This window comes from Argopecten irradians, chromosome 1 (genome assembly GCF_041381155.1).
Source record: "Argopecten irradians isolate NY chromosome 1, Ai_NY, whole genome shotgun sequence".
NCBI classification, from domain to species: Eukaryota; Metazoa; Mollusca; class Bivalvia; order Pectinida; family Pectinidae; genus Argopecten; species Argopecten irradians.
In genome coordinates, this window is record NC_091134.1 from 6540996 (window position 1) to 6566774 (window position 25779).

General features: G+C 35.0%; 1 protein-coding gene across 1 annotated transcript; it reads left to right on the plus strand.

Moving 5' to 3' along the window:
* The first annotated feature begins 263 nt into the window (after positions 1 to 263).
* LOC138316273 (glyceraldehyde-3-phosphate dehydrogenase-like) lies at positions 264 to 24372 on the plus strand. The gene is made up of 10 exons (XM_069257902.1): positions 264 to 345; positions 1674 to 1749; positions 7183 to 7279; positions 7707 to 7813; positions 13753 to 13843; positions 16762 to 16877; positions 17275 to 17508; positions 17655 to 17733; positions 23249 to 23430; positions 23868 to 24372. Exons 2-10 carry the CDS (start codon positions 1721 to 1723, stop codon positions 23935 to 23937), a joined length of 1005 nt encoding a protein of 334 aa, XP_069114003.1. The 5' UTR covers positions 264 to 345; positions 1674 to 1720; the 3' UTR covers positions 23938 to 24372.
* Positions 24373 to 25779: the final 1407 nt, after the last annotated feature.

Consider the following 25779-nt stretch of genomic DNA (forward strand, 5'->3'; position numbering starts at 1 on the left):
TGACAAAATGTCAAACCGACAAGTGCCGAGATATCTGACAAAAGTGCCGAGGTGACCTCGGAAAAGTGCCGAAGTGACTCCAAGCCCAAGTGCCGAGATGTCCTGATACCTTTAATATATTGAAAATACGTCTAATTGCATGAAATATCGTGAAAAGATGAGATGAAACGTTAAAGCATAAAATGCAGGTTAGATAATGAAGGTAGATTTCTGTGTCTTGACTGTAATGAATTGTTAGGATTAAAATTAGGAAAATTACGGTAACTTTTCATTCGGAACTACTGGTTACGTTCGGAACTTCTGCGCACGCGCACCTGACTGTTAATTCCAGTACCGGCGGACAAGGTAAGAGCGTGCATTCCGCATTGAAAGATAAAATGTCAGAAAAGTACTGCTTATTCCATGAAATTAACGATAGTATTTGTCACTCTAATAATATTTGTATAATATTCTAAATACTGTATACTTATGTTGCATTTATGGTGGATTAGCATCCAAAATAAGATCTTGGTTGCTTTATAAAAAAAATCACGCTATGTGTTCGTGTTATAAATTTCTTATTCTAATGTTTTATAGGTTTCCAGTTTTCCGCAATAAGAAAAAGAAAGTTTTAATTTACATTGCTTAATAACCTTAAGCTTTATATGCCATTCAAAAATGATTTGGCTTAAGAAAGCGCATGCACTTTTCTGCAACCCTCGCATCCGTCTCGGATTTGCATCACGACCTTGTACTAACATGTCAAGGACATTGTAGGTCTTTTGTCGGACATAAGTAATGGCACGTAGGTGAACTGCTGACGTGATTACACACACAATGCACGTGAAAAATAACATACTTCAGAAGTATCTTGTTTCATCTTTGCAAACTCAACACACTGTCATATATATACATTTGTGTTATGTTAATTCCGTTGTTGGTCATATGCCTATGATGTATGTAGTATCACTAGTATTAGGATCTAAAGCGTGTTATACTGGAGCCTATGAGCTTACGAGAAACCTGTAGACAGTAGTTGATACAAATATGAAAGTAAATAATGCATAAATTAATAAAACATTCATATTATCAGGTCCGACTAAATCTCGCTATATTAGCTAGATTTGACTATATAGCCAAATCTAACAACACGTATAGTGGACAAATGTAAACAAAAGAAACATACCTGGTCACAAAATCAGCATACACATTGAAAACTGAATGACGAACCTTAAGAATGGGCAAAACGAAATATTTTTGTCATCCAAGATAATTTCCAGTGATTTTTTAAAAATACGTCGTTGCATTTTTTGGTACTCACATCAGAAACATATATATGTATATATGTTTCTGCTCGCATCCATTCATCCTCATGTTCCTCATGAAAAAGATATAAAATCCAAATTTCCCATTTGAAATATATTTTATTGTTTATGAGCCGACTATAGCACTTTTTTGCACATGGTCAATTTGCACAGGATCTGCATGCTCCAAGCGCACCTGCATGGTTTCAATTCATGGTAGTAAAGTTTGGACAAAACACCTTGACCTGACACACCTAACAATTATTTCTAATTTACTTGAATACATTGCATGTTACATACAGTTCTTGAATTTTGAAATATTTGAAATTTCTGAGATTTAATCTTTCATATCGTTGTAGATTTATTACATGTAATTTTTTTTTCTTCCAGCTTTGTGACAGAATTACCATTAACCACACCTCAACAAAACACCCAACATGGCTGATCTCAAAGTAGGAATCAATGGGTAAGATATTCAAATAACAATCTTCTACTACTAATACCTGACATTTGATATCTATAGGGTCTTTGTCAAGCCCAGATGGCCGACGGTTTAGTAGTCAACGATAGGCTGCTTCATTACTACTTGTCCAAGTTTAACCAATTTAATGCACTGGATTACTAAAAAAAGTCTATGTAGTGACATATCTGGTTGGGAAAACCACTTACTTGTTTATGCAAACTAGAGTATTATACCCTAAAACGGCGGTTTGGAGATCCCAAAACGACGTGGGTAAAGTACTATTTACTTTCGATTAATCCCTCCTTTTGGTGATTATGGTGTCACAAAAATCACGTCAAATTATGACGTCATAATCACCAGAAGGTGGGACTAATCAACAGTAAATAGTACTTTACTCACGTTGTTTTGGGATCTTAAAACCCCCATATTGGAGTATGCATGGATTTGGTTCTAAAACAGATAAAATTGCTTTGAAATTAACTTTAATTTGGCTTAATATTTTCACAGTTTGCTTTTATTACCTAGGTATGAAACATAACACAAATGCAAAAATTAGATTTATTTACTTGTCGGAAAGTATTGAAAACAGATGCAATAGTTAGAGAAAATTTGCATCTTATTCCTAAGAAACAAACACTTCTGATGCATAAATTTTAGTAAATTATGCTTTATCTAAAAAAAAATTCTTGGTATTTAAATAAGTGTGATTTATTGAAAAGTTCAGTTTTTAGCCCATCATCAACAGATGGTGGGCTATTCAAATCGCTTTTTGTCCGTGGTCCGTCGTCCGTTAACAATTCTTGTTATCGTTATTTCTCACAAAGTACTGAAGGGATCTGTCTCAAATTTCATATGTAGGTTCCCCTAGGGCCCTAGTTGTGCATATAGCATTTTGGGACCAATCGGTCAACAAGATGGCCGCCAGGCAGCCATCTTTGATTTCGATATTCAAAGTTTGTTATTGCTATTTCTCAGAAAGTACTGAAGGGATCTTTCTCAAATTAAATATATCTAGGTTCCCCTAGGGCCTTAGTTGTGCATATTGCATTTTGGGACCAATCGGTCAACAAGATGGCCGCCAGGCAGCCATCTTTGATTTTGATATTTAAAGTTTGTTATCGCTATTTCTCACAAAGTACTGAAGGGATCTGTCTCAAATTTCATTTGTAGGTTCCCCTAGGGACCTTGTTCTGCATATTGCTTTTTGGGACTGATCTGTCAATAAGGTGGCCGCCTGGCAGCCATCTTGGATTTTGATATTTTAAGTTTGTTTTCGCTATTTCTCTGAAAGTACTGAAGAGATCTGTCTCAAATTTTATTTGTAGGTTCCCCTAGGGCACTAGTTGTTCATATAGCATTTTGGGACCAATCGGTCAACAAATTGGCCGCCAGGCAGCCATCTTTGATTTTGATAGTTGAAGTTACTGTTATTTCTCAGAAAGCACTGAGGGGATCTTTCTTAAATTTTATATGTAGTATATGTTTGAAAAAGTTTGAAAAGTAGAGAAAAGATCCATCTTTCCATTGTCAGACATAGATCATTCTTTGGTGGGCGCCAAGATCCCTCTGGTTAACAATTTAGGCTTTGTTGAGTAACAAATCCATACTCCAATAGGGGAGTTTCGAGATACCAAAATAACAATATCAAATATAATTATGGAAGAGGAAAAGAAAAGGTAAAATCCTGTCGACTGCAGTCAACAATAGTATGTCGGCAACAGTACGGAAAGTGTTGAGGTAGCAGTTTTACAAATAGATTTAAATTTTCACAAAACTGAACAATCAAGACACTTGCTAACGTACATGCTGATTCTTACTACTTAATAGTGATCAAAAAGACCCACAAAAATACAACTCCTAATTAGCAACCACAGCTAAAAAAGTCCCACAGCATTTGTGTGAATGAATGATAACAACACTTTGTTGTTTTTAAGCTTGAAGAATTAAATAAATAATAAGATATACTGTATAGATCTTAAATTGGGTTTTAGCATGAACCAAAATGGTCAGGTAAATGACAGTAGATTTAAGCTCGTAAATTGAGCCTGTTATTAAGTTCCCAACGGAGTGGGGAACTTATTGTGTTTTTGCTCATTTTCTTCTTCTTCTTCTCTTTCCGTCGCGACTTTGTCCGACCATTTTCTTGAAAACTTAGATTAGTGGGATCATTTTGCGAGGTCGTTTCTGGTGACCTGCAGATGTGTCGACCAGTTTCATTTTTTCCAACCAGCATCCAAGATGGTTGCCACAGCCTTTCATTGTTCAAAAATGAACTGCTTATAGATATTTAACTACTGGTCCGATTTGCTTGGAATCAGTTTCAATATGTAGTTTAAATCCGATTATAAATTTTTAGGTCACCTGAGACGAAGTCTCAAGTGACCTATTCTAATCGCCTTTTGTCCGTCGTCGTCCGTCTTGCGTCGTATGTCCGTAAACAATTTACATTTTCGACTTCTTCTCCGAAACTGCTGAAGCAATTTCAATGAAATTGTGCACAAACCTTCTAAGGCATAAGGCCAATCAAAATTGTGAATTATGTGGTCCCCACCCCCCAGGGGGCTGTGGGAGGGGCCAAAAGGGGTAAAATTGAGTAAAATTTCAAAAATCTTCTTCTGAAATTCTGGAAATGGTAGAATCAAATACTTTTCATAAATAGAAAGGTCTTAGGTCATTTACAAAAATTGTGAATTATATGACCCTGGGGTCTCGCGTTTCCCCCTGGGGAGGGGGTCAAGTTTACTATAGTTTATATAGGGAAAACACATTTATGAGCATGTTTTGCTCAATTTTCATTAGAAACAAGTCAAACTTGGTTAGAATTGTTAGCCTGAGATAGCATTTTGATATCATATCCATATTGGTCCAGGCCAACCCCCTGGGGGCAGTGGGGCAGGGCCAAAAAAGGTCAAATAGGCTAAAACTTCAAAAATATTCTTTTAAAATTCTGAAAATGGTATAATCAAAGACACTTTATAGATGAAAAGGTTTTAAAGTTTGTTTATAAAAATTGAAAATAATATGACCCTGGGATCTCCTGTTTCCCCTTGGGGAGGGGGTCAAGTTTACAATAGTTTATAATGGAAAAACACATTAATGAGCATTTTTTGCTCAATTTTCATAGGAAATGAGTCAAACTTGGTTAGTATTATTAGCCTGAGATAGCATTGTAATATCATATCCACATTGGTCCTGGCCGACCCCCTGGGGGCAGAGGGGCGGGGCTAAAAAAGGGTCTAATAGCAGTGTTCCCGGTCATTTTTTCAAATGGGGGTTTTTGTACCCCCATAGCTTGCAAAATGGGGGTATAGTGCCATATTTAAGGGGTACACTATATTTGCACATTTTCCCCATGTGTATTCTTTGATAGAAAATAAAGACAAAGTAATGTAGATTTCGCCAAAGGAAAAAAACAAGTTAAAAACAGCGTTAGATATATATCTCGTTTGATTTATTTTGAACATTATTGCTGCTTCTTAAATTTGTCTGCAAGTTATGCAATCAGATAAAATATGAACAGACGACGTATGGTAAAAGTTTGCCGTGTTGTGTCAATTTTTTTTCATTTAGAAATCATGTTCTCAATATGCATAAAGTCCATCTTACATTGCAATTAATTTATAAATTCATTTTGAAAAGCAATTTTCAAAATATTTTGTATAGATCTACAGATTTGTCACCCTACCAGTCCGTGAATGTGCCGATCCTAAAAGGCATGACTTAGATAAAACATGTCGCTGGTAAAATGTATCGCTGTCTTATAGCCGATTTCTGCAACAAACAATTTTCTTGTTCAAAGAACCATGTGGATTTGAAGTTCGTTTTCATACTCTATGATGATGCTGGACATACACAACTCTAGTTGTTATCGCACGATTAAAATTTGTATCGTAAATTGCTTCCCGTAACACATGTTCTTTGAGCGATGTAAGGATCAGTCCCGAGACTACCGATGGTTATGGGTATGGTCTCGGATTTTATCATAGGACAACACAGATAAGTAGTTAACACATCTGCCGCTTGGTGCGCTGCAGTTAATGTTTACTGAAAGGATTACTTCCGGTATCATAAAACACGTTTTGACACACTTACGATTTCTTCAACCAAAATCAGAGATAATAGAAACACTTATCACCAAATAATGGAAAATATTTAAGCGTGCATGCACGTACAGGTTGTCAAATTTACGCGTGCAATAAAACAGATTATACGTGATTCACGCACGTTTCTGCGTGATCGGGAACACTGTAATAGGCTAAAACTTCAAAAATCTTCTCAAATTCTGGATATAGTAGAATCAATTACTTATAGATGGAAAGGTCTTAAGGTGTTTTATAAAAATTGTGAATTATATCATGACCTTGGGGTCTCACATTACCCCCTGGGGAGGGGTCAAGTTTACTTGAGTTTATATAGGAAAAACATATTTGTGAACATTATTTGCCCAATTTTCGTAAGAAATTAGTCAAACTTGATTAGAATTATTAGCCTAAGATATAGCATTTTAACATCCATATCCGTCCTCGATGACCCCCTGGGGGACCAGAGGGGCAGGACCAAACAGGGTCAAAATGATTAAAATTTCAAAAAATACCTCTAAGTTCACAGGTTTGATGGAAGCAAATACTCTTCATAGTCTAAAAAGTCAAATTTATAAATCACTGACCAACTTCAAGGCCCAGCATATAGTGTTTGTATGTCTTTAATTTGTTTCATTATTTGTTTCATTATATATTCTAACTCAGGTGACCGTTAAGGCCCATGGGCCTCTTGTTAAAGTAAACAAATACCATAATTATGCAAAAAAAAAGAAAATCTGACTGTTTCAAATTTCTACCTTTTTCTTGGAGTTCAGCAGGGAACCATTTTAGATCCACTTTTATTTTTGTTGAATTTTTCTGACATAAATGATATTGTTTCCATTGATATAACACTATATAAAATGAATGATCCTGAGATGATCCTGACCCTCAGACCACGGCTGCCATTTTGAAAATAAAAGACAAATTTTTGTCAACATGTAGATTGATTCATATTTTAAATGTATAAAGTGCAAATATGATTATAGACATTGCTGTGCTTACTGCCTATATTAACTTTAAATGATGTGACTTTTCAAAAAGTATTTTGCTTCTGCGAAATAAAATATATTTACCGGTAAATCAATGCCACATCATCATTTAGGGGAGGTCACTCTTGTCAAATTAGGCTCTGTGGAGATTGGGGGAACTTTATGTGACGACACCCATCACAATTAGATCTTGTTATTATGTATTTTATATACGTTTTTCAATCAAATGAGTAGCCTTGATATCCTCATTGATCATATGATAGTACATATTTGATCCTCATGCAGCAATTTTATATTACAAAGCAAAATTTGTAATACTGATGAGATGTTTTATAACAAATTGACTTTATTTGATATGCTTACAGATTTGGCCGCATTGGTCGTCTTGTGTTGCGCTCTGCCCTGACTAAAGGTGTTGAGGTTGTGGCAATCAATGATCCCTTCATTGATTTGGAATACATGGTAAGTTGTCATAAATAAAAGGAAATACAATGAACAAAATAGCAAAGCCTAGTAATTTTTGTCCAGACAATATTTAAACTCATTTCCCAAATGGGGTCAATATTACCAAATTGTTTGAATGATTAATGGACATCTTTCGTATTTTGCGTAAAGCATCCTTATTTAAGGATTGAGTGTTCAAAATTCTACAACTGGTTTGACTGACCCCATAGGAGCCCGAGGGGTGTGGTCAAATGGGATCAATTTGTCCATATTCCTATAAATGATTTATCTGAAAGTTATGGCGAGATATCACTCATAGCACCTTAGGAATGGGGATTTATATCATTTAAGATGGTTGGGGTGATACGTTATTAGTGGATTTTTCCCCATGCCTATGTGATTTCATATTATTTGTTATTTAAATGTTATTTACATATCCTTACAGGTTTATATGCTGAAGTATGATTCAACACACAACCGTTGCCCATTCCCTGTGGAACAGGCTGATGGAAAGCTCGTTGTTAACGGGAAAAAAATTGCTGTCTTTGGAGAGTGAGTAATTTTAAAGATCAACTTAATTGTGACAAATTAAAATATAGTGCATTAAAACTCAATACTGATCGCTGGTTTACATTTGAACTTAATACTGGTCGCTCTTTTACATTAGAACTTGATACTGGTCGCTGGTTTACATTAGAACTTAATACTGGTCGCTGGTTTACATTTGAACTTAATAATGGTTGCTGGTTTACATTAGAACTTAATAATGGTTGCTGGTTTACATTTGAACTTAATACTGGTCGCTGGTTTACATTTGAACTTAATAATGGTCGCTGGTTTACATTAGAACTTAATACTGGTCGCTGGTTTACATTAGAACTTGATACTGGTCGCTGGTTTACATTAGAACTTAATACTGGTCGCTGGTTTACATTTGAACTTAATAATGGTTGCTGGTTTACATTAGAACTTAATAATGGTCGCTGGTTTACATTAGAACTTGATACTGGTCGCTGGTTTACATTAGAACTTAATAATGGTCGCTGGTTTACATTAGAACTTAATACTGGTCGCTGGTTTACATTAGAACTTGATACTGGTCGCTGGTTTACATTAGAACTTAATACTGGTAGCTGGTTTACATTAGAACTTAATAATGGTCGCTGGTTTACATTAGAACTTAATACTGGTCGCTGGTTTACATTAGAACTTGATACTGGTCGCTGGTTTACATTAGAACTTAATACTGGTCGCTGGTTTACATTAGAACTTAATAATGGTCGCTCTTTTACATTAGAACTTGATACTGGTCGCTGGTTTACATTAGAACTTAATACTGGTCGCTGGTTTACATTAGAACTTAATAATGGTTGCTGGTTTACATTAGAACTTAATAATGGTTGCTGGTTTACATTAGAACTTGATACTGGTCGCTGGTTTACATTAGAACTTAATACTGGTAGCTGGTTTACATTAGAACTTAATAATGGTCGCTGGTTTACATTAGAACTTAATACTGGTCGCTGGTTTACATTAGAACTTGATACTGGTCGCTGGTTTACATTGGAACTTAATACTGGTAGCTCTTTTACATTAGAAGTTAATACCGGTCGCTGGTTTACATTAGAACTTGATACTGGTCGCTGGTTTACATTAGAACTTGATACTGGTCGCTGGTTTACATTAGAACTTAATAATGGTCGCTCTTTTACATTAGAACTTGATACTGGTCGCTGGTTTACATTAGAACTTAATACTGGTCGCTGGTTTACATTAGAACTTAATACTGGTCGCTGGTTTACATTAGAACTTAATACTGGTCGCTGGTTTACATTAGAACTTAATACTGGTCGCTGGTTTACATTAGAACTTAATAATGGTCGCTGGTTTACATTAGAACTTAATACTGGTCGCTGGTTTACATTAGAACTTGATACTGGTCGCTGGTTTACATTAGAACTTAATAATGGTTGCTGGTTTACATTAGAACTTAATACTGGTTGCTGGTTTACATTAGAACTTAATAATGGTTGCTGGTTTACATTAGAACTTAATACTGGTCGCTGGTTTACATTAGAACTTAATAATGGTCGCTGGTTTACATTAGAACTTAATAATGGTCGCTGGTTTACATTAGAACTTGATACTGGTCGCTGGTTTACATTAGAACTTAATAATGGTCGCTGGGTTTACATTAGAACTTAATACTGGTCGCTGGTTTACATTAGAACTTGATACTGGTCGCTGGTTTACATTAGAACTTAATACTGGTAGCTGGTTTACATTAGAACTTAATAATGGTCGCTGGTTTACATTAGAACTTAATACTGGTCGCTGGTTTACATTAGAACTTGATACTGGTCGCTGGTTTACATTAGAACTTAATACTGGTCGCTGGTTTACATTAGAACTTAATAATGGTCGCTCTTTTACATTAGAACTTGATACTGGTCGCTGGTTTACATTAGAACTTAATACTGGTCGCTGGTTTACATTAGAACTTAATAATGGTTGCTGGTTTACATTAGAACTTAATAATGGTTGCTGGTTTACATTAGAACTTGATACTGGTCGCTGGTTTACATTAGAACTTAATACTGGTAGCTGGTTTACATTAGAACTTAATAATGGTCGCTGGTTTACATTAGAACTTAATACTGGTCGCTGGTTTACATTAGAACTTGATACTGGTCGCTGGTTTACATTGGAACTTAATACTGGTAGCTCTTTTACATTAGAAGTTAATACCGGTCGCTGGGTTTACATTAGAACTTGATACTGGTCGCTGGTTTACATTAGAACTTGATACTGGTCGCTGGTTTACATTAGAACTTAATAATGGTCGCTCTTTTACATTAGAACTTGATACTGGTCGCTGGTTTACATTAGAACTTAATACTGGTCGCTGGTTTACATTAGAACTTAATACTGGTCGCTGGTTTACATTAGAACTTAATACTGGTCGCTGGTTTACATTAGAACTTAATACTGGTCGCTGGTTTACATTAGAACTTAATAATGGTCGCTGGTTTACATTAGAACTTAATACTGGTCGCTGGTTTACATTAGAACTTGATACTGGTCGCTGGTTTACATTAGAACTTAATACTGGTCGCTGGTTTACATTAGAACTTGATACTGGTAGCTGGTTTACATTAGAACTTAATAATGGTCGCTGGTTTACATTAGAACTTAATACTGGTCGCTGGTTTACATTAGAACTTGATACTGGTCGCTGGTTTACATTAGAACTTAATACTGGTCGCTGGTTTACATTAGAACTTAATAATGGTCGCTCTTTTACATTAGAACTTGATACTGGTCGCTGGTTTACATTAGAACTTAATACCAGGGTTGGGGTCAATTACATTGCAATGTAATTAATTACAATTACAATTACTTGGTCAAAACTCAATTACAATTACAATTACAATTACTCAGTTTTGTAAATGTAATTAATTACAATTACAATTACATTCAAAAAGTAATTAATTACAATTACACATTACATTTTCTTAATATGATTTTTATATGTTTATACCAAGGATTTATAAGTGAGATATACATCCTTGCATATACACATTTGTATACTCATACATTGTAGCAGTTATACAGATATAATAAGTCAATATCAGTAAATTCTGATAGAACACATGTTCACTTCACATAAACCGCTAGTTACAATTGAGTATTGGTAGGGTGTATTTGTTTTACATGTACATTTTTTATTGGACCTAGCAGTAATATTGTCAAATGCGTCAGCTTTATGTACCAGGTATTCATATTTTTTATTGCTTTTTATCATCATTAGCATCTCAAAATCATCATCAGACAGTCTGTATCTGTCTGGTCGGAATATACTTTGCCAGCAATTATCACTAAACAATCTCTCTACTGGAGCTGAAGTGGCTGGTATAGCTAAGTACTTGCTAGCTTAAAAAAGACGAATTTAGAAATCTGCAAGAATAATCTTTCCAGAACTTTAATGGGTCAAAATAATTCTCTGTGCAATCTTCACTAATGTAGATGCCTACAATTCATTGGATTTAAGACCTCAGTTGTGTCTCTTTCGTAACAGTGTTATTTATATAGTGGGAAGAAAAAAAAAGTCTTCTGTTATTTATAATTTTCTTGGCAGGGGCAGTGTAGACAAATCTGAGCTATCATCTATATTTTTGCCTTCATTAGATTTGCTAATTAGGTGATCAACAGGTGTTATATAAGCAAGACCTTTGTGAGTTGTAATCACAGGCTTTGTGTTCACAACTTCACACCTCACACCTAGCATGTATATTGCTTGAGGGGTAAACTACAGGTAAAACAGGTACCTATACTATACTGTATACTATGGTTACTGTCTCACATATGTTACCTGTTTAAATTTCTACATAGCCAAATAAATGTCATACATTCATTAATCTTGATAATTATTTAGACATTAGTAAATATATAAATGTAATTGAAAAGTAATTGAAATGTAATTGTTAATTACACATTTTTATAATGTAATTAATTTACAATTACAATTACATGTAATTGAAATATTTCTTAATTACAAATTACTTTCAATTACTTGAAAAAATGTAATTATTAATTGCAATTAATTACAATTACATTTTGGTTTACCCAACCCGCTTAATACTGGTCGCTGGTTTACATTAAAACTCGATACTGATCGCTGGTTTACATTTGAACTTAATACTGGTCGCTGGTTTACATTTGAACTCGATACTGGTCGCTGGTTTACATTAGAACTTAATACTGGTCGCTGGTTTACATTAGAACTTAATACTGGTCGCTGGTTTACATTAGAACTTAATACTGGTTGCTGGTTTACATTTGAACTTAATACTGGTCGCTGGTTTACATTTGAACTTAATAATGGTTGCTGGTTTACATTAGAACTTAATAATGGTTGCTGGTTTACATTAGAACTTAATAATGGTTGCTGGTTTACATTAGAACTTAATACTGGTCGCTGGTTTACATTAGAACTTAATAATGGTTGCTGGTTTACATTAGAACTTAATAATGGTTGCTGGTTTACATTAGAACTTAATAATGGTTGCTGGTTTACATTAGAACTTAATAATGGTCGCTGGTTTACATTAGAACTTAATAATGGTCGCTGGTTTACATTCGAACTTAATAATGGTCGCTGGTTTACATTAGAACTTAATAATGGTCGCTGGTTTACATTAGAACTTAATACTGGTCGCTGGTTTACATTAGAACTTAAATATGGTCGCTGGTTTACATTAGAACTTAATACTGGTCGCTGGTTTACATTAGAACTTAATACTGCGTTGAACTGGTTACAGAAAGCGCTGGTTTACATTAGAACTTAATATGGTCGCTGGTTTACATTAGAACTTAATACTGGTCGCTGGTTTACATTAGAACTTATATACTGGTCGCTCTTTTACATTAGAACTTAATACTGGTCGCTGTTTACATTAGAACTTAATACTGGTAGCTGCTGGTTTACATTAGAACTTAATAATGGTCGCTGGTTTACATTAGAACTTAATACTGGTCGCTGGTTTACATTAGAACTTAATACTGGTCGCTGGTTTACATTAGAACTTAATAATGGTCGCTGGTTTACATTAGAACTTAATAATGGTCGCTGGTTTACATTAGAAGTTAATACCGGTCGCTGGTTTACATTAGATCTTAATAATGGTCGCTGGTTTACATTAGAACTTAATAATGGTCGCTGGTTTACATTAGAAGTTAATACCGGTCGCTGGTTTACATTAGAACTTAATAATGGTCGCTGGTTTACATTAGAACTTAATAATGGTCGCTCTTTTACATTAGAACTTAATAATGGTCGCTCTTTTACATTAGATCTTAATACTGGTCGCTGGTATACATTGGAACTTAATACTGGTAGCTGGTTTACATTAGAACTTAATACTGGTCGCTGGTTGAAAGATGATATTTAATCATTCCCAGAAAACTTCAACATTTAATATAGCAGAATCCATATGCAATCCAGTTAAAGCTATACATGTATTGGCAATGATTAGCGTCCAGGGCATTAAAAATTTGTAACAATGGGGGACGCTTATTAGGGAACCAAAATGTAGTTGTGGATGAAAAAAGGTCACCCATTTTTTAACTCTTTCTCTCATGACATTAATCTGTTACGGTATACCTGCATATGCCTTTTAATCTTTGAGACTCTTTATTATGTTGTGATTCACATGTAAAAGGGTCACAAGTTTATGTAATAAAATGCTGATGTTAGAGGGCACGTTTTGTAAACATCATTAAAACCATGGGATAGAGGTTGGTTTATACAACTAACTCCTTCTCCAGAAAAGGTGATGGGCTTATATAGGGGGTAGGATGCTAATTTCAGCGAATACAGTAGTAATATTATTTTTATTGCAGCTTATTTGGATTATCCTGTGATAAATTGCTGATGATATTATTCAACATTACCAATACAGTATAAATACCAAAGATTTGTTTTGTTGTAGACGTGTTCCAACTGCCATTCCTTGGGGTTCTGCTGGTGCTACTTATGTTGTGGAGTCCACAGGTGTTTTCACAACAACTGAGAAGGCTTCTGTAAGTAAGCCACGTGGATGAACAAAAATAAGTTGTTCAGTATAAATGCTTTTGTTATAATTTCAGATGTGTTTTTGCCAAGTTCAGTGTAATGGTAGTAATATGAAATGTCTGGAACATATGGGAGAATATATGTAGCCCACACTTGCATGTCTTTATTAGAACATAACAAAAGATCGCCTATTGAAACACTTGGCATTTCGACAGGGTGAGTAGTTTTGACATTGTTAACATAGCATATAGGTAATTAGGTTGAGCGATACAGGCCATCTGTTTGCGTCCACTATATAACACTTTCGGCTAGTAAATGCACTGTGACACCTCTTCACACAAATGCTCCATGATGCACTGCGTTAAGTGTACCGTAAAAACTTGTGTAATTTGCACAATTTTTCTGTGCAAAAATAAAATATGAAGTTGGGGGTGCGCAAAATACATTGATAGAGGCGATTTAAAAATTTTACGGGGGAAAAATCTGTCCAATCTGAGGGGCTGACGATCTATGAATGTCGAGGTACTGCTCTGTTTATGGTAACCTATTTATATGATAAAAGGTATTAAAGATTGTAAAAACAATGCCTCACCTATTAAAGTGGATTATCTAAGGATAATTAAAGTGTTAAGTTATGACCACGATGTCTTGTTTCCATTTGCCCCAAGAATTCAATGAGGACTGACTGAGAGCATGGTTTCTACTGACAGCAAGAGATGTATACCCTGCACACCTCGTAGTGTAATGGGACAGCCACAATCAGTGGCTTTGGCAGGGTCAATCTAGTTTACCTGTATTTTTTGAGGGGAGAGAGTATATACACAAACATTAGTGCCAGCCAGCCACCTGTGCATGATCACCAGTGTCTGGGTTTGCTGATAGAGCTGTGAATGAATGGCTAGTTAGCTTAAGTGATCTATATATCGTCAACAATGCATCTGTATCTACTTAAAATCAAAGAATTTATTCTTCATAGTGCATCAACATTCACTTAAAGTACTATTACGTCTTCATTTTAGATATTATAATTAATCTTCACATTTCTAGTCAAATTGCACATGAAACTCCAAAAGTAAATCTAGCAATGCTCCTTACTAGGGAACCGCGGACTGCAGGCCGTGTGCAAAAAGTCAAAACACACGTGGGATTTATAAGATGCCTAAACTGACCAATATTTAGGACTTTCAATACGTGGTTTGCAATTTTATTACTGCAGAATTAACAAGCTACAAGGTTAGTGACATTTTCAACGGTATTGTTATACATGTATACAATTAGCCATTAGCTTGGATCTGGTACCGTACAGGTAGCGAGTTTACTCACACTGTGATTGTTGCAAGCTAAACTACGTATCCGCTAGCTGATTGCTGTTGATTGTTAGTGATCTCAAACACACTAATTACTTATTGTGACAATTTTAAGTAAATAAATTCTAATCTTTTCAAATATTCCTGATTAGTTTTCATGTGTAATATATCAAAACATTGACATGTGCACGGAGTACGGCGGACCAGACCGTCGATGTTTTGGACATCTGCAAGATATTTCGGTTTCAGGTTACGGTGATCAATAAAAGAAAACAAACACAATGCGGTTTTAATATGTTATTTCTTCTAAATACAACACTTCTTTGTGCAAGTTGTCAAGCATTTATGGGGAATATTTTGCATTGAAATTATCACCTTCATACATCGATTTTTGATGCGCAAAATATACTGATAGTAGATTTTTTTCAGGATTTTCAGCCCCAAAAAGTACCTGCGCAAATTACACTGGTGTGCAAATTATACCAGTTTTTACGTTAAACAAATCATGGCGGCTTTGTTACTGACATGGCCTCTAACACGCCAATTGCAAGGTAATGTCAGGAATTAATGCTTGATTGGATTTCACATTTTGTGGCAAAATGCCAGTGATATGGGAGAACTCAGAGTTGTGACCTAATTACATTGTCTTAGTTAGAAATTGAGGCAGAGATCAACCGCGTCATTTTCTACTCATCAGCTTTCTAGTGTGACCTAAGCTAATATTCCTAGTGGGTGTATTTTTAAACCTCTAGATCAATACAGCGGTTTCCAGATCCCATTACGACATGGGTGAGTACAATGTTATGTTGATTAGTCCCACCTTCCTGTGATCAAGGTGGGACTAATCGACAAAAAATTGTATTTACCCACATCTATTTGGTATCTCGAAATCCCATATTAATCTTTTTATTTATTTAAAGATGCTCCACCGCTGACAAATTGTATTTTGTTCACTATCAAAAACAGAAGCAGACGATTTACTATTTTTCTTCAGTTACAAAAGTTACTAACATTACACCATTACCACCATTAAAAGTTTGAGCTTCTAATTTTATTTCATGCAAAAAATATGAAAAATATTTGATTGCATCCCGAAAAAATTCTGTGGCACTATATCCTATATGGAATAAAGTACTGATTTTAAAGGCGAAATAAATTATTTTACATTACTGTTTGTGTTAATTAGGCATAAATAGACACAATTAAACACCAATTATTGTTCAATGATGAATATCATTGATGCTCTGTCGGCGGTGGAGCATCTTTAACGTTTCAAAAATGAATTTACGTCATTGGATGCATGCTACAGTGATATAGCACGATAAAAAGGGCAACAGTTTTACTATAAAAAAAGATACGACACAAATATACCACAACACGCACCTCAAACACATAGACGCAACACACCGCATACATGGGAGGCCGTCCTTACATGACCCTGGCAGTTAAAAGGACGTTAATTAATCAAACAAACAATAAGTATAGGTACATTTAATATGGATTTCCTGACAAACTTTTAAGTCTGAAATTATGTGTTCTTTTAAAGTCTTTGAACAATTTCACACCTTTGGGTGTTTATTGGAATACATACAGTATAGGTATGAATCACTGTGTTACAGGCTCACATGAAAGGAGGTGCCAAGAAGGTCATCATTTCTGCCCCGTCTGCTGATGCACCGATGTTTGTGATGGGAGTCAACCACGAATCATACGAAAATACCATGAATGTCGTAAGGTGAGATTGGTTCCTGAGTGCTTGAGAATTATACTATTCCTGATACTAAGGCACTGCTGTGTTGTCTAAGTAGATAATATTGTCATTCTATTGCGTTAACCCTCCACCTCTGGGTTATTTGAAACTACATAAGACAGTTTTGTTAGAAATGACACTTACTTGTGATGACACTTACATGGAATGAAAATGACAAAAGTTGTTCCCAGATATGTGCTGTGTGTCTTAAAGTAATTTTTACAAGGGCATGAACATAAAAAGTGGTTAAGATTTTATCTTGCACCATTTCAATTGTAAGCTGTAAATTCTCCTTGACATTTGTGCCTGCTCATCCATTACATCATACAAGTTCCGGAAGTGATGTTGCTTTATTTCAGAATTTGCCTGTTAATTTTTATAGCAATGCTTCCTGTACCACAAACTGCCTGGCTCCCCTCGCCAAGGTTATCAATGATAAATTTGGTATTAAGCAAGGTTTAATGACCACTGTCCATGCTATCACCGCTACACAGAAGACCGTTGATGGACCAAGTGGAAAGGACTGGCGAAGTGGTCGCGGAGCTTTCCAAAACATCATTCCATCCTCCACAGGTGCTGCAAAAGCTGTAGGAAAGGTCATTCCAGCACTGAATGGGTAGGTTTTGGTAAAAAGGCAGCTTTCTGCATGGAATCTTATATGGTAATTTGTTCAAGTATTCTTAAGACTTGTGTTTTTCTTGATTTAATCATGAATAAGAATGTTTTATTATAAATTTTTGACTAAGTGTTTTATACCGACAGAAAACTGACTGGTATGGCATTCCGTGTTCCTGTGCCAGACGTGTCTGTTGTTGATTTGACCTGCTGTCTGGAGAAGGGTGTAAGCTTTTAAATTATTATTCATTAATGTTAGATTGACTGATTATCTCTGTTATTACATCACCCCATCATATGATGTTACCTGTTAGATCACCTCATCATATGACATTGTTACCTGTTAGATCATCTCATCATATGACATTGTTACCTGTTAGATCACCTTATCATATGGCATTGTTAACTGATAGATCACCTTATCATATGACATTGTTACCTGTTAGATCACCTTATCATATGACATTGTTACCTGTTAGATCACCTCATCATATGGCATTGTTAACTGATAGATCACCTCATCATATGGCATTGTTAACTGATAGATCACCTTATCATATGACATTGTTACCTGTTAGATCACCTTATCATATGACATTGTTACCTGTTACTAGATCACCTTATCATATGACATTGTTACCTGTTACTAGATCACCTTATCATATGACATTGTTACCTGTTACTAGATCACCTTATCATATGGCATTGTTACCTGTTATTAGATCACCTCATCATATGACATTGTTACCTGTTATTAGATCACCTCATCATATGGCATTGTTACCTGTTATTAGATCACCTTATCATATATGACATTGTTACTAGTTACTAGATCACCTTATCATATGACACATTGTTACCTGTTATTAGATCACTTTATCATATGACATTGTTACCTGTTAGATCACCTTATCATATGGCATTGTTACCTGTTATTAGATCACCTCATCATATGACATTGTTACTGTTATTAGATACCTATCATATGCATTGTTACTGTTATTAGATCACCTTATCATATGACATTGTTACCTGTTATTAGATCACCTTATGATATGACATTGTTACCTGTTATTAGATCACCTTATGATATGGCATTGTTACCTGTTATTAGATCACCTTATGATATGACATTGTTACCTGTTATTAGATCACCTTATCATATGACATTGTTACCTGTTATTAGATCACCTCATCATATGACATTGTTACCTGTTATTAGATCACCTCATCATATGACATTGTTACCTGTTACTACATCACCTTATCATATGACATTGTTACTAGTTACTAGATCACCTTACCATATGGCATTGTTACCTGTTATTAGATCACCTTATCATATGACATTGTTACCTGTTATTAGATCACCTTATCATATGACATTGTTACCTGTTATTAGATCACCTTATCATATGACATTGTTAGCTGTTACTAGATCACCTTATCATATGACATTGTTACCTGTTAGATCACCTTATCATATGGCATTGTTACCTGTTTAGATCACCTTATCATATGACATTGTTACCTGTTACTAGATCACCTTATCATATGGCATTGTTACCTGTTACTAGATCACCTTATCATATGACATTGTTACCTGTTAGATCACCTCATCATATGACATTGTTACCTGTACTATCACCTTATCATATGACATTGTTACCTGTTAGATCACCTTATCATATGACATTGTTACCTGTTATTAGATCACCTTATCATATGACATTGTTACCTGTTACTACATCACCTTATCATATGGCATTGTTACCTGTTAGATCACCTTATCATATGGCATTGTTACCTGTTAGATCACCTTATCATATGACATTGTTACCTGTTATTTCATCACCTCATCATATGGCATTGTTACCTGTTATTAGATCACCTTATCATATGACATTGTTACCTGTTATTTCATCACCTCATCATATGGCATTGTTACCTGTTAGATCACCTTATCATATGACATTGTTACCTGTTATTTCATCACCTCATCATATGGCATTGTTACCTGTTATTAGATCACCTTATCATATCGCATTGTTATCTGTTAGATCACCTTATCATATGACATTGTTACTAGTTACTAGATCACCTTATCATATGGCATTGTTACCTGTTATTTCATCACCTCATCATATGACATTGTTACCTGTTATTAGATCACCTTATCATATGGCATTGTTACCTGTTACTACATCACCTTATCATATGACATTGTTACCTGTTATTAGATCACCTTATCATATGACATTGTTACCTGTTAGATAACCTTATCATATGGCATTTTACCTGTTAGATCACCTTATCATATGGCATTGTTACTTGTTAGATCACCTTATCAAAAGACATTGTTACCTGTTATTAGATCATCTTATCATATGACATTGTTACCTGTTATTAGATCACCTTATCATATGACATTGTTACCTGTTAGATCACCTTATCATATGACATTGTTACCTTTTATTAGATCACCTTATCATATGGCATTGTTACCTGTTACTAGATCACCTTATCATATGACATTGTTACCTGTTAGATCACCTTATCATATGACATTGTTACTAGTTACTAGATCACCTTATCATATGACATTGTTACCTGTTACTAGATCACCTCATCATATGACATTGTTACCTGTTAGATCACCTTATCATATGGCATTGTTATCTGTTAGATCACCTCATCATATGACATTGTTACCTGTTATTAGATCACCTTATCATATGACATTGTTACCTGTTAGATCACCTTATCATATGGCATTGTTACCTGTTACTAGATCACCTTATCATATGGCATTGTTACTTGTTAGATCACCTCATCATATGGCATTGTTACCTGTTACTAGATCACCTTATCATATGACATTGTTACCTGTTATTAGATCACCTTATCATATGACATTGTTACCGTATTAGATCACCTTATCATATGACATTGTTACCTGTTACTACATCATCTTATCATATGACATTGTTACTAGTTACTAGATCACCTTATCATATGGCATTGTTACCTGTTAGATTACTACATCACCTTATCATATGGCATTGTTACCTGTTATTTCATCACCTTATCATATGGCATTGTTACCTGTTACTAGATCACCTTATCATATGGCATTGTTACCTGTTATTAGATCACCTTATCATATGACATTGTTACCTGTTATTAGATCACCTTATCATATGACATTGTTACCTGTTATTAGATCACCTTATCATATGGCATTGTTACCTGTTACTAGATCACCTTATCATATGACATTGTTACCTGTTATCACCTTATCATTGTTACCTGTTAGATCACCTTATCATATGACATTGTTACCTGTTATTTCATCACCTCATCATATGACATCGTTACCTGTTAGATCACCTTATCATATGACATTGTTACCTGTTATTAGATCACCTCATCATATGACATTGTTACTTGTTACTACATCACCTTATCATATGGCATTGTTACCTGTTAGATCACCTTATCATATGGCATTGTTACCTGTTAGATCACCTAATCATATGACATTGTTACCTGTTATTTCATCACCTCATCATATGGCATTGTTACCTGTTATTAGATCACCTTATCATATGGCATTGTTACCTGTTAGATCACCTTATCATATGACATTGTTACTAGTTACTAGATCACCTTATCATATGACATTGTTACCTGTTATTTCATCACCTCATCATATGGCATTTTACCTGTTAGATCACCTTATCATATGACATTGTTACCTGTTAGATCACCTTATCATATGACATTGTTACCTGTTATTAGATCACCTTATCATATGACATTGTTACCTGTTAGATCACCTTATCATATGACATTGTTACCTGTTATTAGATCACCTTATCATATGACATTGTTACCTGTTATTAGATCACCTTATCATATGGCATTGTTACCTGTTAGATCACCTTATCATATGGCATTGTTACCTGTTACTAGATCACCTATCATATGCATTGTTACCTGTATAGATCACCTATCATATGACATTGTTACCTGTTAGATCACCTTATCATATGGCATTGTTATCTGTTAGATCACCTCATCATATGACATTGTTACCTGTTATTTCATCACCTCATCATATGACATTGTTACCTGTTATTAGATCACCTTATCATATGGCATTGTTACCTGTTATAGATCACTAGATCACCTCATCGTATGGCATTGTTACCTGTTACTAGATAACCTTATCATATGACATTATTGACTGTTATTAGATCACCTTCTCATATGACATTGTTACCTGTTAAATCACCTTACATATGGCATTGTTACCTGTTAGATCACCTTATCATATGACATTGTTACCTGTTATTAGATCACCTTATCATATGTCATTGCTACCTGTTATTTCATCACCTCATCATATGGCATTTTACCTGTTAGATCACCTTATCATATGACATTGTTACCTGTTAGGTCACCTTATCATATGACATTGTTACCTGTTATTAGATCACCTTATCATATGACATTGTTACCTGTTATTAGATCACCTTATCATATGGCATTGTTACCTGTTACTACATCACCTTATCATATGACATTGTTACCTGTTACTAGATCACCTTATCATATGGCATTGTTACCTGTTACTAGATCACCTTATCATATGGCATTGTTACCTGTTACTACATCACCTTATCATATGGCATTGTTACCTGTTATTTCATCACCTTATCATATGGCATTGTTACCTGTTAGATCACCTTATCATATGACATTGTTACCTGTTAGATCACCTTATCATATGGCATTGTTACCTGTTAGATCACCTTATCATATGACATTGTTACCTGTTACTAGATCACCTTATCATATGGCATTGTTACCTGTTACTAGATCACCTTATCATATGGCATTGTTACCTGTTATTAGATCACCTTATCATATGGCATTGTTACCTGTTACTACATCACCTTATCATATGGCATTGTTACCTGTTAGATCACCTTATCATATGACATTGCTACCTGTTATTTCATCACCTCATCATATGGCATTTTACCTGTAAGATCACCTTATCGTATGGCATTGTTACCTGTTAGATCACCTTATCATATGGCATTGTTACCTGTTAGATCACCTCATCATATGGCATTGTTACCTGTTACTACATCACCTTATCATATGACATTGTTACCTGTTACTAGATCACCTTATCATATGACATTGTTACCTGTTATTAGATCACCTTATCATATGGCATTGTTACCTGTTATTAGATCACCTTATCATATGACATTGCTACCTGTTATTTCATCACCTCATCATATGGCATTGTTACCTGTTAGATCACCTTATCATATGGCATTGTTACCTGTTAGATCACCTTATCATATGACATTGTTACCTGTTAGATAACCTTATCATATGGCATTGTTACCTGTTATTAAATCACCTTATCATATGACATTGTTAACTAACTAATTTACCTGATTTGCGCCCTGCCAATGAAACTAGAGGGGACTACTGTACCTTAAAATACTGCACTCAAATTTTAGCGCTCTGAGTAGGTATTCACGCAACTACTACACTTCTATACCTCGACTGTCATTTGCTTGCCTGTACAGTTGAAAGATGAATATGTTGAAACTTTATAAAGTGGTAAGTTATGAGGTATCACAGCATAGAATTACATTCATATCAATTTTATAGCATAACAATGAAATTAAACAAAAGGCTTTACCATTTTCTAGGCTAGCTACGATGAAATTAAAGCAGCTGTCAAGGAGGCTTCTGACGGTCCACTCAATGGTTTCCTTGGTTACACCGAGGATAATGTGGTGTCACAGGACTTCTGTGGAGATCAAAGGAGCAGCATCTTCGATGCTAAAGCTGGAATCGCACTCAACGAAAGCTTCGTCAAATTGATCTCCTGGTATGCATGTTCTGACAGTTGACAAGACATAAATGATCTTTTAAAATGATTTTGCAGATAATTACAGGTGAAAAATAAGGGCAAAACATATATTCTGAATTCAGTACATTTTGATAACCTAATGCCAGGAATTAATTTATGGGTACAATTCAATTTATTTGAAAAGAAACATAGCAGTAGTGGGAAGAAAATCATCCTCATATTGTAGAAATATGCATTTAAATCAAAGGAATTTTTTGTGCCTCTACCATGAAATGCTTAGCGTAAGTGATATGTCTTAGTGGAAACCTAGCATTACTGTCTGGAGACATTTCTAGTCTGGTCTAATAGATCCGAAATTGAATCTAAATTAAAGCTCTATCTGGTGTTCAAAGCTCTATCTGGTGTTTTTAAAACTTCCTTTGCTCTGAAATCTTTCTTTTCTTTTTGTATTGCAGGTATGACAATGAATTCGGATACAGCTGTCGTGTTATTGATCTGATCAAGCACATGCACAAATGTGCTTAATTGTTTTTCAACGCTGGTACAAATATATAGACAATTGTTTTATAAGAATTTTGAACTGGTAGTAACTTCAGAATTCGTCCACAAGATTAAGTCACCCCAATCTCAATTCTAAAAGTTCTCTACTGCATGGATCCAAACTGGTTTGTTCAGTAATCTAGCTAATTTATGTCGTTTACAGTTCTCTGTTGTAGATTTTAAAGTGATAAAAACACTTAGACTGGCTGGAAATGAACAACACCAGAAAGGTTTTCAATTGAGCCAGGTCTCTTTCAACATTTTGTCCTCTTAACGCATATTTTAAGTGCTAGGTATATAAGTGCTATATAACTTCTGTAACTTGAGATTATATATATATTGTTAGTGTTGGCCACACTATGATATTTATGTGGTAAAGTTGGTGTGTAATAGTGTTGGAATAAAATGGTCTGTCACACAGCATTTGTCCGACTTATTTGTGGCTTTTAGCAAACCCATTAAAATCTTACAGTTCAATTAAAGTTGTATGGTCTATAACTTTCGCTCTTTTTGTCATAGTGAAAACTGTTTAAGTGTTATACATATTTTTCTCCGTCTGCCTGAGTTTTAAACTTTCTAAATTTACCACTTTTTATAAAGTTGCAGCACTGGAAGTATCTTTAATTATAAAAACGTGTACACGTGAAAAATAGGCTCGAAAGATGCCGAATCATTCCGAACTGTTCCGAACATCGTCGCGACAATCTCGGAAGTAAAACGAGAGTTGTGAAACCAAGAGAAAACATCAACAATTTTTCATAAACAAAACATGTGGTCGACCTCATCAGACTCTATCTACAAAGAAAATAATGCTCGCACATTACTATATTTGATACACACAATATTTTACGGTAATGTGCTCATATAAGCCAGAAGGAAAACGTAAACAAACACATGTGCGCTTACGCTAGTTATCTGGCTCACCACGTGCAGGTCGTGTCGAACGTCAGTCACGTGATACGATTCGGAATCCGAAGTCACTGAACATGGCGGTGATTGAAGGCGCTTTATTCAAAACCAGGAATATATGATTCCTAGATTTCGGCTCTCTTATAGGCCGACATGTGCTTTTGGGGAGCTAAATCATCAAGTTACATTTCAATGTTTAAATATCAAATGTTTAAGTTACATATCGTTACAGTTAAATTAGCAGCAATACAACTTTAAAGGGATAATTCAGTAAGGCTAATTCTGTTACATAACCAGGAAGCAAAATATGAGATAAAAAAGCTATTGTTACATTCCTGATGAAAAATAAAACCAATAATATTGACAAATTTGCAATATTCTTAACTAATTCACTTGATCTATTGACATACAATGTACCAAATTGTACAACTAGTATACTATTAAGTACAGCATTTGCGCTATACCTATTCCAGAGCTTTCAGACATTGCTGATGCCAACTACTCCGAACTCTCATTGGAGACTATTAATTTCCGAAATATATGCACATTTCGATGCAATCTTGGACTGAATTTTCCTTTTCAGCGCTGTTACAATAAGCGTACGTGTGACGGGCAGTCTAGTAGGTGGTTCGCTTGATTGGTAGCTAGTCATTATTAGATCAGGTTGCATGGTAGCTAGTCAGTTTGCCAACGACAGTCAATAAGCTGTGTAAGCACGGCTCTCATTGGCTGTCGCTTCAATGTAGGGGCTGAGCTAAAACAGTTGGAAATGTTTGTCGTCGATTACTACATAAAATGATCGGCATCGTAAGCTTCATAATGTAAAAAGGTTACACAAATACATTTAATTACCTCATGTATAGACTCTAAATCAGCGCTAATCAGTGAAGTATGGAAAGAGCTACTGTTGTAGCGGAA